Here is a 12,905-nt window from a genome sequence, read left to right on the forward strand (position 1 = left end):
CAGGAGGACCCAGCTCTTTTTGGGGGGTGGGACGGGGCTTCTGGCACTCCCGGCCTCCCGACGCGAGGCGGCGCTGTGAGCTCCGGTGGGCTCTTGGATGCTGGGCGTTTACTGCACAAGCGCTCAGGGCTTCCCCCCCCCCCATACCCACGTGGGAAACTTCCCGGCCAGGTTTTCGAGAAAAATGCCCAAGTTCAAGGCGGCCCGCGGGGCCGGGGGTCAGGAAAAGCATGCGCCGCTGGCCGAGCAGATCCTGGCTGGGAACGCGGTGCGGGCAGGAGCCCGAGAAAAACGGCGGGGTCGCGGAACCGGAGACGAGGAGGAAGAGTACGTGGGGCCCCGGCTGACCCGACGGATTTTGCAACAAGCGCGGCAGCAGCAAGAGGAGCTCGAGGCCGAGCATGGGAGCGGGGACAGGCCCGCGGTGCCGCGGGAGCGCATCACGAGGCTGGGTGAGTGGCGGGGATGGGGTACGAGGAGGAGGATGGGTAGCTGGGGTGGACGGCTGAAAGGTGTCCGGCAGAGGAATAGCTTGGAATTAAAAAAACAAAAAACTGAGGGCCTTGGCAAAGGTGATGGAATGGGAGACCCAGCTCTGGGGCGGATTGAGGGTTGCCGGAGCCCTCCACGCCCACTCCTTAGGGTGGCACTCTTTTTGGCATCCCCGAGGTTAGGCCAACAGGAAGTGGTTACTCACGCCGCTAAGTTCTCCTAGCATTTATTTATCTGTTTTGTAAATAATCATGGGATGTCTGCTACGTACATACTTGGAGTTTAGATAGTTTAGGTAAAAAAATGTAAACAGGATAAAGGTATACCTGACGTCGTGATCTTACAGTGTAGCCCAAAAGAGAGAGAATTAAGTAAGCAATTAGAATAATGCACTCGTGATAAGGTATAGTTTCTCTGATAACAAGAGCATTAGTCTTGGGAGTCAGGATTCCCAGGTTGCATGACCATTGTGCTGAGAACTGAAAAGTGGGGAGTGCTCTGAGCACAAAGAACAATATTGTTTAAAGACTAGAAAGGGAGTGAGATTATTTAAAAGATGGTCATTTTTTTTGTTATTACTCTGAGAGTGTTGACCTCCAACTTGCTTAGTCCATTCCTCAACACTCATCTTTCATTTGTCTGTGAGCAGCGTTCACAAACACTAGCCTCCTTGCTACAGGATCTTTACTCCGCTTCTAAGACATCACATCCCTGTTTTGCTAGTTTTTCACCTCTCAGTGGGCTTCCCAGGCGGTGCAGTAGTAAAGAACCCACCTGCCAATGCAAGAGATGCTGGTTCGATCCCTGGGTCAGGAAGATTCCCTGGAGAAGGAAATGGCAACCCACTCCAGTATTCTTACCTGGAGAATCCCATGGACAGGGGAGCTTGGCAGGCTACAGTCAGGAAAAGTCCACAGGGTCGCAAAGAGTCAGACACAACTGAGTACATGCACGCACCTCTCAGTATCCTTTGCTGGCTCCTATTCTCCCCCTCCCGATGCCTGGCTGGTGGGATCTCAGTTTCCCCACCAGGGACTGAACCCTGAGCCCCAGCAGTGAAAGCCCAGAATCTTTACACTAGGCCACCAGGGAACTCCCTCTGCTGACTCCTCTTTTGTCACCAACCTCTTATTGTAGCGCCATAGGGTTCCATCCTTGGAGCTGTTCTCTTCACCTATGATGACTTCTTTGGTACTGTCATCAGGTTCAAGGTTTAAATACTATCTATTTGGTAACTGCTTCCAAGTTCATATTCCAGCCTCGATCTCTTCCATGAAACCCAAATTCTTACATTTCAGCTCTCTCTTTAGCTTCTCCAATTTGAAGTCTAAGAAACATCTCAGATTTGGCATGTCCAGAACAGAAATCCTGACCATCTTGCCAAACCTGCTCCACTCTCAATCTACTTCATCACAATTAATGACACGATGTCCTTCCATTTGCTCCAGACAGAAAACTCAGACTTGTCTCTTTCTCACTCCATATCCAATCAATTAGAAAGTCCCGTTGACTCTACCTTAAAAATATATCCAGAACCAGATCACTTGACACCATCTTGTTCAAACCACAGTGATCTCTCACCTGGATGATTGCAGTAGCCTCTTACTGAGTATCCCATATCTGCCACAGTCTACTCTTTGCTCAGCAGCTCAAGGATTACCTGATCTACAGAGACCTGTATGATCTGCACCTGTTGTCAGTCTCACCTCTCCTCCTCCTTTCCCTTTGCCCTCTTCTCTCCATCCATATCAAACCAGTCATTTCTAAAGGAAATCAGTCCTGAATATTCATTGGAAGGACTGATGCCGAAGCTCCAATACTTTGGCCACCTGATGCAAAGAGCCAACTCATTGGAAAAGACCCTGATGCTGGGAAAGATTGAGGACAGGAAGAGAAAGGGATGACAGAGGATGAGATGGTTGCATGGTATCATCAACTCAAGTCCATCCATATAGGCTTCATTGTTCCTTAAACATGGCAAGTTTGGGCCTTCACCCTGGCGAGTCCTTCTGTCCTCATACACCTGTTGGTTTCCTCCCTTAATTCTTCACCTGCTCAGAGAGGCCTATCCTGACCACTCCATTAAAAATTGCAACACATCACCCCTGTCTCCACACTCATACCTTCTCTACTCTGCTGCATTTCTTTGTCCTGGCATTTGTGTTTTTTTTAACATAACATATATCATATTAGTTCATTGTCTGTGTCCCCCATTAGAATGTAAGTTCTATAAGGGCAAAATGTTTTTCTCTTGTTTGCTGATATATTTCTTGCACCCAGAACAGTGCCTCACATATAGTAGGCACTCAGCGTTTGCTGAATGGTGGTGAAGTAGGTAAGAGCAAAAGCTACAAAAGTCTCAGTGGCTGCCCTGAACGAATAGAGACTAAGGAGACCAGTTAGGGAACTGTTGAACTAGTCTAGGCAAGAGGTGATACTGACCTAGGCTTTGACAGGGCTGTGAAAACTTTGAGAGAGATTGTGTGAGGTTCAGTGGAAAAGGACTTGGTGGTTGATGGGTGTTGGGAGTGGGGGGCAGTGGACAAGGCAGGCCTGCTGCCTAGGTTCTGGCTTAGCATTGACTGGATGGTGGTTCCATTTACATAGATGTGGAACACAGTGAGTAGTGTAGACCTAGGAGGGAAAGGGAGTGACAGACCAAGATTGAAGTGCCTGTGGATCATCCATGAACAAGCTGTACAGGAGGCAGCTGGCGTTAGGGTCTGGAGCAAAGAGAGATCATAACCCTACAGGTACAGGTTTGGGAGTTGTTAGCATGTGGAGACAGAACATCTGGTCCGTGTAACCCTCCCCCCTTATTTAACTTTTATCACACAGTATCTCTCTGTGTGTGTGTGTGTGTGTGTGTGTGTGTGTGTGTGTGTGTGTGTGTGTGTGTGTGTGTGTGTGTGTGTGTGTGTGTGTGTGTCTGGGGTGTGTGTGTGTCTGGGGTGTGTGTGTGTGTGTGTTGCACCTCAGGCCGTGTGTGTGTGTGTGTGTGTGTGTGTGTGTGTGTCTGGGGTGTGTGTGTGTCTGGGGGGTGTGTGTGTGTGTGTTGCACCTCAGGCCATGTGGGATCTTAGTTCCCCAACCATGGCATGGATTGTACTTCTCGCTTCCTGCAGTGAAAGCATGGAGTCCAAACCAGTAGACCACCAGAGAATTCCTAGCAGACACTCTTGGGCTTCCCAACAAGCCCTCCTGCCAGTGTTGTTACCCAGGTCTAGAATACAGTCCTCCAGCTCCCACACTGCCCATCCAGAGCCTAGGCATCCTCAGCATCCATCATCTCTTCTGAGTGCTTGTGGTATACATCGTCTCTGACACTCATTTTGACACTAATCAAGCTCCGCCATGCGTGTAAGAGAGAGGTGGTGAATGTATAATCTAGACCCAGACTGCCGGCAGTAGGCAAGTCAGTCAACTTTTCTGTGCTTCAGCATCCCCATCTGAAACTGGGTATAAGAATATTACCTACCCCTTACGGTCATGGTGGTTATGTGTGTTATATAACTGAGTTTAGCGTGTTCGCTCTTGTTTACTACTATCACTGTCTCATTGGTTCATACATGTACATTATGCTTCTCAAGCAGGAATGCACGTCCCTGGGGACTGGAAGGTAGCATGCATTTATTACAAGCGTGTGTGAGGCCCGGACCATATCCATAATGGTTAAAGTCGAGTTGACCTCTGAATTCCTCACCCACTGCTTGGCCTTGCTCACCCATTTCCCCTCCATCTTCCAGGTCCAGGAGTGCCACAGGATGGATCAGATGACGAGGAGTGGCCCACCCTGGAGAAGGCTGCCACAATGGCAGGGCTGGGCTACCAGGCAGAGGTGGTCGTGGACCCCGAGGATGAACGTGCCATTGAGATGTTCATGAACAAGAACCCTCCTGCCAGGTAGGGCTGGCACGGCCTGGGATTTGGGAGAACAGGTCCTGGTAGCAGCTCTGTAGGAAAGAAACTTGAGATGCAGAGAAGCGTATGTTCTGGCAGAGTTTTGAGTCCCCATCTCTGGGAAGGGCCTGAGCATTGCCAGTTTGGGGAGCCACCTTGACAAAAGTGGTGCATCCCCTGAGGACTGCTCTGAATGAGAATGATGCAGACTCAAAGTAGCTCCTCCCCCGCTGACCACCTGTCTTAGAACTTCCTGGATTACCTGGTGACACTGCTGCAAGGCCTTACTCTGTCTCTGGGCAATCCGTCCCATTGCATTTGGTCTTGGCATGCTCAGTTTTCTTAGCAGTAAGCTCGGTTTCTTTGGCCACATCTCTTTCATACCCTAACCATCATTTTATCCAGGATTTTCCAGCCCTCACACCACTGGCATTTGGGGCTGGATAGTTCTCTTCTGTGGAGGCTGTCCTGTGCAGTGTAGGCTATTAAACAGCATCCCTGACCTGTACCCACTGGATACCAGTAGTGACCCCCTCCCCCACACTGTGATAACCAGAAATGTACCAGACATTGTCAGATGTCCCCTAAAGGACAAAATCATCCCCCAGATGAGAATAAATTAGAACTACTAATTTATTCTCATTTGCAGTAAATGCTAGGTCAAAAACACACAGGTTTTTAAGCTCCTGCAGTCAGGCTCCGGAGACCATGGGTTTTGGCCCAGGAGAGAGGCGCCTCCGATGAGGGCCCTCAACCAGTTCATTCTGATGCTGTGTTCTTGGTTCTTCAGGCTGTTTGTGGGTTCACACATGCTAGTATCATTAGTATATTAGTATCATTGCTATTATTGCTATGAAAAGACAGGGGGGCTGAACAGCAAGTTCCGTGGCTGTGTATTTGAGGGTACAGCGAAGGCATGAGTCCCTTTCCCAGCTTGCCGCCCAGGATCTGAGGGGGATATCGCAGAACGTGTGCTGGTCTCTCCAGAGAGCCTCTCAGGTTCTCACTCAGCGCCTGTAACTCCACTTTGGCAGCTCATTCTGATGAGTTTGGCTCGTTGAATGGTTTTCAACAGAAGAGTAAAACTGCTAGGAACAGGGGTTCCTGACATCTTGAGGGGTGACAGCCGTTGTCTTCAGAGAGCCAGCTAGACCCGCATGGACTCAGCAGTCAGAGGCCACTTAGTTTGGGGGCACGTATATACTGTAAGGTACCTGACCTTCAGACTTCGAAAGACCAGGCTTTGACTCTTTCCCCCTCTCGAGAGCTGAGTGACCTTGGGTGGGTTACTGACCCCTCTGCCTATTGGTTACCATGTCTGTCGCACAGATGGTACGAGGGTACTTCTGGTTTCTGCCGTACAGTGCTTTATAGTGCTGTAGTGGAGGGAGACATCTGGAAAGTCCTGCCCTCCAAAGAGAAGAGTGGTTTTTAAATAGACTTCAGCAGTCCCTGAAGATGCCCTTATCATACAGAAGCCCAATGTAATGGTAATATTGAATCATCACAGTCAGATTGTGTTTAAGGAGACTGGGATAAATAGATCATTCATCTTGGACCTCTCCCCATCAATTTTAATAAATTGAAACGGGGAAAGGGTATGCCATTGTCTCTCCGAATAATCCCAGCTCCCAGAAATCTCGGTATATCACTGAGGTGTGTTTGGCACTCTGAAGAGGTCAGAGCAGGGTTTTACTCCGTGTGTTAACTTTATGCTGGTAGGTATGTTATCATCCCTGTTTTATAGGGGAGGGAGCTGAGGCTTAGGCAGAGTAGCCTGCCCAAGGTCACGCAGGGAGCGGAGGAGCCACGACCTGAACCCAGCAGTTGCCTTCAGAGCCCAGGTTCCTCCCCTCCATGCAACTCGCAGCTCCATCCTCAGCTGAATGACTGCCGGGCCCTTTGTGCTCTGCAGGGATTCTCTGTTGGGCGGGTAGGCCCAGTGGGGACTAAGGTTACGCATCCCAGCAAAGTTGCCGATTTATCAGAGAGAGAGAGATGGTGGCGTGGGGCATCCAGAGCTTCCTGGACTGAGGGCAGGGCCCTGCCGCCCCCTCCCTCCCGGTCCCCCAGGCGCACCCTGGCTGATATCATCATGGAGAAGTTAACCGAGAAGCAGACGGAAGTCGAAACGGTCATGTCCGAGGTGTCAGGCTTCCCTCTGCCCCAGCTGGACCCCCGCGTCCTAGAGGTCTACAGAGGGGTTCGGGAGGTAAGTAAGGACTAAGAGGAAGGCCATGACGGGACACCCCCACCAGGGCTCTTGGGGCCCACATCTCCTGTAGGCTGAGGGTGGGCTCAGGGGTCCCGCTCCCCCATTTATGACTCTAGTCTCAGTTCCCCACTGAAAAATGAGGGTGATACTAGAACCTCCTTACAGGATGGTTGTGAGGATTAAGTGAGTAACAGACGCGAGGAACTCAGATGGGTACCTGACGAGCAGTGTGTGACGACGATGGTTCTGCTCCCTCCTCCCCAGGTGTTGTCTAAGTACCGAAGTGGGAAACTGCCCAAGGCATTTAAGATCATCCCTGCCCTCTCCAACTGGGAGCAGATCCTCTACGTCACAGAGCCTGAGGCCTGGACCGCTGCTGCCATGTACCAGGCCACGAGGTAGAGCTGATGGGGGTTGGGGCAGCCTTGGGTCCGTAGGGCAGTGCCGGGTGTGGGAAGGACAGGCTTGCCCTCTCTTTGTCATTACATTCCCTCTCAGAGCTCTCTCTCGTGCTTCTTTATGGTACCACTTCCCCAGCTTTTCCTGTTTCCAGTTCTGGGGCCAAGATCCTGTTAAGAATGTCCTGTGATGAGTTTCTAGGGGAGAGGCTGCTAACTACAAGGACACAACCCTGCGGTGTCAGGGTGACCTCAAAAGTCTATGGTTCCCCAGGCGTGTGCAGGTCCCTGGTCACAGCAGGGTACAGGGGACCCCTGATAGAGAGGGGAAGGTGAACAGCTGGTTCCTGTCTGTCTGCAGAGCTCTGGCTCACCCGAAGACAGACAGTATTCACCCCATTCAGGTACATCTTGCAGCCCCTCCTGTTCCCTCTCTAATCTGACCTGGGTGCTACCCACACCCAGCTCCCTCCCTGGACCCTCCGATCTCTTGCATGCAGATACCATCCACAGTGATATTTGAAGGGCCAGCTCTGTCAAGTGACTTGGGATTGTCCCCCTTCCTTCTGAAACCACTAGGATTTTCGCCTCTAACCTAAAGGAACGGATGGCCCAGCGCTTCTATAACCTGGTTCTGCTCCCCCGGGTACGAGATGACGTTGCTGAATACAAACGACTCAACTTCCACCTCTACATGGCCCTGAAGAAAGCCTTGTTCAAGCCTGGAGCCTGGTTTAAAGGTGGGGACCCAGGAGGCAATTAAGAAAGGGCGGGGCTGGAGCTTCTGCATTACCTCCTTTTTCTCACTCTGCCCCTCCCCAGGCATCCTGATCCCGCTGTGCGAGTCAGGCACCTGTACCCTCCGGGAAGCCATCATCGTGGGCAGCATCATCACCAAGTGCTCCATCCCCGTGCTGCACTCCAGGTAGTGTTGGGGGGTTGCAGAACCACAGGTCAGCCCATCTTCAGACAGCAGAGTCCCAGGACTTGGGATGGGGTGGGGGCATAGTGTGGGGAAGGAGTCAAGCATAAGCCCTTGGGTTTGCAGTTAAGTCAATGGGTATATGATAACTCCACAAGTGTCAGTCCCATGGGAACAAGGTCCTAGGGCCTGGCACATGCTAGGTGCTCAGTAAAGAGTTGAATGAATGAGAGAATGGGGAACATGGGAAGAAAGTAGGCTGGGGTGGAGACCTTTGGACACAGTCTGAGACAGAAGCAGTCTGAGCCAGAGGTGGGGATTTGGCGTGAGTCAGTGTAGCCCTGGTAACAGGTCAGGGGAGTTAGGGGAGGGGAGAAGAATGCAGAGATTTCCCCTTAGGGACAGCACAGTTTAGGGGCCCGTGGCAGGGCGGGGGCAAGGAGGAGCTTTACCCCAGCGTTTCCCTGCCTCCCTTCCCCACTAGTGCGGCCATGCTGAAAATCGCCGAGATGGAGTACAGTGGGGCCAACAGCATCTTCCTGCGGCTGCTGCTGGACAAGAAGTACGCGCTGCCCTACCGAGTGCTGGACGCCCTGGTCTTCCATTTCTTGAGCTTCCGGACAGAGAAGCGCGAGCTGCCCGTGCTTTGGCACCAGTGCCTCCTGACTTTGGTCCAGCGCTACAAGGCTGACCTGGCTACGGAGCAGAAGGAGGCCCTCCTGGAACTGCTCCGGCTGCAGCCCCACCCCCAGCTGTCCCCTGAGATCAGGCGTGAGTTGCAGAGTGCCGTCCCCCGAGATGTAGAAGATGTTCCCATCACCATGGAGTGAGGACGCAGCGCTCGTCCGGGTCTGCGGAGTGTGGAACGACTCCAGGATCCTTGCTGGTGACTGGAGGTGACTCCAAACCTTGACAGCTGAAGACCCGGATCAGGGCCAAGACAGGTTGCGGGCCTCTGACTCCCCAATTCTCAACAGGGGGGACTGAGTAGGGCTGGCTCCCTCTTGGTGCTCTAGGCCTGCATCCCTACTCAGTTCTGGGACCTGACTTGTCCCGCAGCCCAGCACTCCCAGGTCCCAGGTAGGCTTGGAATGGGTACTTCCTCTCAGGCTGTTGTGTCAGGTCACTGGGAAGTAGATAAAGACAAAAGGCAGGTATTTATTGAACCTCAGTGTTTTGATGTGATGGATGGAGATCTTTGCTTTCCTTGTTTCACTGGAGGCAGGCACTGCTTCCCTCTCCTGTGTAGCAGTGGATTCTTACCTATTTACATGGGAGCCACGCACCTCCCTCACCTTATTCTACAAGTCTTCTCTAGCCTGTACCCACACTGCCAGCCCCTCGAGGGCACAGCCTCTGCCTTCCCCTGACACAAGCTACTTGGGGAGAATGCCAGCAACCAGGAGGTGGTTCGAACACGAGGTCTCAGGTTGGTTGGAAGAGCTAGAAGCACGCACCTAGAGGAAGGTGGAAATTCAGGATGAGAAAGGTCAGTCCCAGGGTCACCACCAGACCAGTTCCCTTCCTAACTTTCTCAGCCAGTGAAAGCTTTCGACCAGGGGTTGGCAAACCAGGGTTGTGTATGCCAGTTTTCGTATAGTCCGTGAGAGAAAAGTGATTTTTACATTTTAAATGGTTGTTGGGGGAGGCGGAGAAAAAAACAACAGTATTTTGTGATAGGTGAAGATTATATGAAATTTAAATTTCAGTGTCCCTAAATAAAGTTTTATTGGGACACAGCCACACCTATCCACTTCCATGTTCTCTGACTGCTTTCATTGCCACTGCAGCAGAGACCAGTGCAGTCTGGCTGGAACCCTGTTACTTGCTTTTGCAAATATGAGTTTGTTCCAACCTAATTACACTATTTGGTCATAAGGCAAATTTCATTTATATGCAGTTTTGTCTCGAGACACTAGATGAAAGCAAAAAACTACCCTCACTGAGCTAAGCCAGATGATACACAAAATGCACATACCTCAGACCTGTGCCAACGTCCCCAGCTTACCTTGTGGGTTAGCACCACACCCACATCTAGGGGCACAGCCTGCCTTCCACATCCTTCCGACCTCCGCTTCCACGACCAACTTCAGATGTTTGTTTTTCAACATAAAGGGCCATATTTATTGCAGTGTGTTTCTTAGCCATTTAATGTGTAAAAACACTATCTTTAAAAAAAAAGTGTCCTCCATTAAGTATTTGAGTATTGTGTCTCAAGCCCCATTTTCCCCATACGCCATGTTGCTTTAATTGTGCAATTTTGCATGGTGCAGTGATTTTTAAAAATGTACACATCAGGTTCTACAGCAGAACTTAGGCTATCAGAGGCAGAGACCATATGGCCCACAAAGCCTAAAGTTTCTACTCTGGCCCTAGACAGAAAAGGTGTGACGACCCGTGCTCCAGACATTGATTTCTACCCTCGTTTACCCCACGCAGTCTAGAAATAGGCTTTCCCACAGACTGCCCTCTAATCCAAGAAGCCTAAGTCAGTTTTATTCCAGAATCTTTATTATAAAGGTAGCATGATGGTCCTGGGCCACCAGCCTGGACCTTGTGCCCTCAGGAAAGACCCGTGTTAACAGGGCTTGCCTCCCTCTCCAGACAGGGGGCTTGGTCATCTCCAGGGCATCCCCTGCTTCATCCCGCAACGCCCCTTGCTCCTGGAGGACGGAGCAGAGGGCCAAAGGGAGAGGAAGGCATGGCCCCACCCCAGGCATAGCAGCTCCTTGGCCACGAAGATCCTCTAGCGAGTAGCAGAGGGGAGGAATTCAGCAACCACCAGGGTTACCACCCCTGTGGCGGGGGGAGAAGGGCCCCACCACACCCTCATACAGTTGTAGTCAGAGTAATTAATAAATTAAAACAATTTTTTCTTTCTGCACTGACCCCCCCTCCCCTGCCCCCCAATCACACAGGAGAAGCTGAGCAGAAAGCAAAGCAAGGAGGTTGGTTCCTGCCCCTGGACGATGGCCGGGGCCCCTCCTAGGAGCAGCTAGGATTATGCAGGGCCTCCAAGTGCTCGGAGAGGGGATGTCCACTCTTGTCCCTCACGTGTGTCTAGAACATCTGAGGCTTCTTCAAAAAGACCCCAATCCAAATGCAGTAATTAGGGAATCCCCTGGCGGTCCAGTGGTTAGGACTCCGAGCTTTCTCTGCCAGGGGCTCAGGTTCAATTTTGGCAGTTGAGAGCCCCCGAGATAAGGGAACCCCTGGAAAGGAATGCTGGTATATGTATTACACTTCAATGTCATCTCTGGCCAGCCGGGCCCACCCCCAGGAGAGCTGAGCTGGCTGGATGCGGGCAGGAAGAGGAGCCGGACTGGCCCCCAGCCGTGGCCGGCCAGGCCCCTTAGTGCACAATGCAGGGATAGGTAGGACCTGACCCCTCTGGCTGGCAAGGGGCAAGGGGAAGGAGCCCCCTCAGGCTTCAGCTGTGGCATGATTCCGTTCCTGCAGCCAGGGAGGGGGGTGGCAGGGTCCCCTCCTGCTGTCGGCAGCCACTTGAGGGGGCCTCTCCAGGGCTACAGGTGGATGGCCGTGACATCTGTGGGAGTGCTGGTCTGGCTGGGCCCCTGGCTGCTGGAGCCCCTGGGGGCTTTGGGCGCTGGGCTGGGAGAGGTCTGAGCGGCTTCCCTGAGGCTCTCCCTGAGGGCAGCTTCAATCTGCTCCTGACAGGCCCGCAGGCAGTCCTGGGGACAAGGGAGAGTGGTGAGGAAGGTCCGCTTCCCTCCCCCATCCCACACCAGCAACTGGCAGCAGGTACAGGACACCTCCCAGCACACAGGGAAGTCTGGGGAGGTTAGGCCACAGCCCAACCCCAGGAATCAGCCTTCAGTTCTCAGAAACTGGCAAGAGGATGTGGCAAGAGGGTGTGAGAGCGGCCCAACATCTGACACTGAATCCCCCACCCCCACTCCTGCATACTGCTTGGCAAGAAAAGGGTACCCAGGGACAGTGCCTTTCGGCCCACCCGAAACACTTGCTCTTCTGCAGACCAAGGCAGGAGATAAAAGACCACAGAAGCCCCAAAGGCGGGGCACTTGAAACCTGGAGTGGAGACCAGGTTGGGGGTGGTCCACAGCACCCTCTGCTGGAAGCTTAGGGGAAAGTGCTACCTCCTGAGCTGAGGCCATTCGCCCAGCTGCCCAGCACTCACCACTTCAGTGCCTGTGATCCCTGCCAGCAGCTCGGTGAGCTCGTCCCCAGACGTGGAACAGGCACCCAGGCCTTGCACTGCAGCTCCGATGCTGCCCGTGGCAATCATGGATGGCGGGTACATGGCAAAGGTGTAGTCTAGGAAACAGAGAAGGACCATGAGGCAAGGATGAATACCAGCGTGCACCTCTATTGCCCAGAAAGTGCCAGGCTGTATGAACAGAGCAGGGGTGTACCGGGACATCCTGGCAGTGGGTGGTGTAAGACAGCAGCTGAGGAGAGGGTCAGGGTAGTAAGTGATCCAGGCCAGGAACCAGAGTGAATGGGTCTCTTCCTGGTATGGACACAAAATTAAGGTTAAGAGACCTGGGTTCTATTCACAGCTTAGTCACTAAGAGAGCCTGGGCAAGTCACTTCTCTCTAAGCCCTTGGTGTCCCCACCTACATACTCGGGTGAGGGGTGGGGGGCAGCAGCGTCTCTGAGATCCCAGACAGCTCTGCTGCCTTTCTGTATTGATATTGGGGGGTTAGGGGGATAGAATTTTCACACATTTTGAGAAGGGTATAAACCAAATGTCCTAGTTCCCTCTCACCTTTCCAAGTCTGATTTCCCTGGCTTGGCACGTGTGTGGGGGGGACTCTTACCTGTAGCACAGAGGGCCAAAAAGGTTTGGGCGTGCTTCTTGACCAAGGCCTGTCGGTCACGGGGCAGAGAGAGCCGGTGCAGAATCAGGGCCAGGAAATCGTGGGCAATCACTGCGGCCAGGTCCCACTTGAGCTTCCCCAAGACCAGCACCTCCCAATCCTAGAGGCAGAGGAA

At 52.5% G+C, this 12,905-nt stretch overlaps 2 protein-coding genes across 11 annotated transcripts in view; one reads left to right on the top strand and one right to left on the bottom strand.

Annotated features, from left to right (window-relative positions):
- The first annotated feature begins 143 nt into the window (after positions 1-143).
- Positions 144-10,122, top strand: BYSL (bystin like). Its single transcript, XM_081518642.1, has 7 exons — positions 144-452; positions 4,239-4,395; positions 6,466-6,604; positions 6,872-7,005; positions 7,585-7,745; positions 7,828-7,930; positions 8,412-10,122. The coding sequence occupies exons 1-7, from the start codon at positions 185-187 to the stop codon at positions 8,755-8,757; spliced, it is 1,308 nt and encodes a 435-aa protein (XP_081374768.1). The 5' UTR covers positions 144-184; the 3' UTR covers positions 8,758-10,122.
- Positions 9,066-12,905, bottom strand: part of CCND3 (cyclin D3) — a 91,965-nt gene continuing 88,125 nt past the window's right edge. For 9 of the 10 annotated variants that reach the window (XM_081518659.1, XM_081518655.1, XM_081518657.1 and 6 more), the window contains 3 exons: positions 12,731-12,890; positions 12,087-12,223; positions 10,421-11,619 (listed from right to left, as the gene is read on the bottom strand). In XM_081518659.1, coding sequence (XP_081374785.1) covers positions 11,452-11,619; positions 12,087-12,209 — 291 coding nt within the window. In that variant the 5' untranslated portion in view covers positions 12,210-12,223; positions 12,731-12,890 and the 3' untranslated portion in view covers positions 10,421-11,451. Of the gene's footprint in view, positions 9,385-10,420; positions 11,620-12,086; positions 12,224-12,730; positions 12,891-12,905 lie in introns of those variants that run through there. The other variant, XM_081518651.1, reaches the window with a different exon arrangement.

This window comes from Giraffa tippelskirchi, chromosome 8 (genome assembly GCF_054371585.1).
Source record: "Giraffa tippelskirchi isolate mGirTip1 chromosome 8, T2T-mGirTip1v1.2.pri, whole genome shotgun sequence".
Classification (NCBI taxonomy): domain Eukaryota; kingdom Metazoa; phylum Chordata; class Mammalia; order Artiodactyla; family Giraffidae; genus Giraffa; species Giraffa tippelskirchi.

Excerpts from the sequence above, each read along its gene's own strand:
- BYSL (XM_081518642.1), top strand. The coding sequence starts at position 185 with ATGCCCAAGTTCAAGGCGGCCCGCGGGGCCGGGGGTCAGGAAAAGCAT. Across the intron at positions 6,605-6,871 it reads TCTACAGAGGGGTTCGGGAG|GTGTTGTCTAAGTACCGAAG; the intron begins GTAAGTAAGGAC and ends CCTCCTCCCCAG. Across the intron at positions 7,006-7,584 it reads GCCATGTACCAGGCCACGAG|GATTTTCGCCTCTAACCTAA; the intron begins GTAGAGCTGATG and ends TGAAACCACTAG.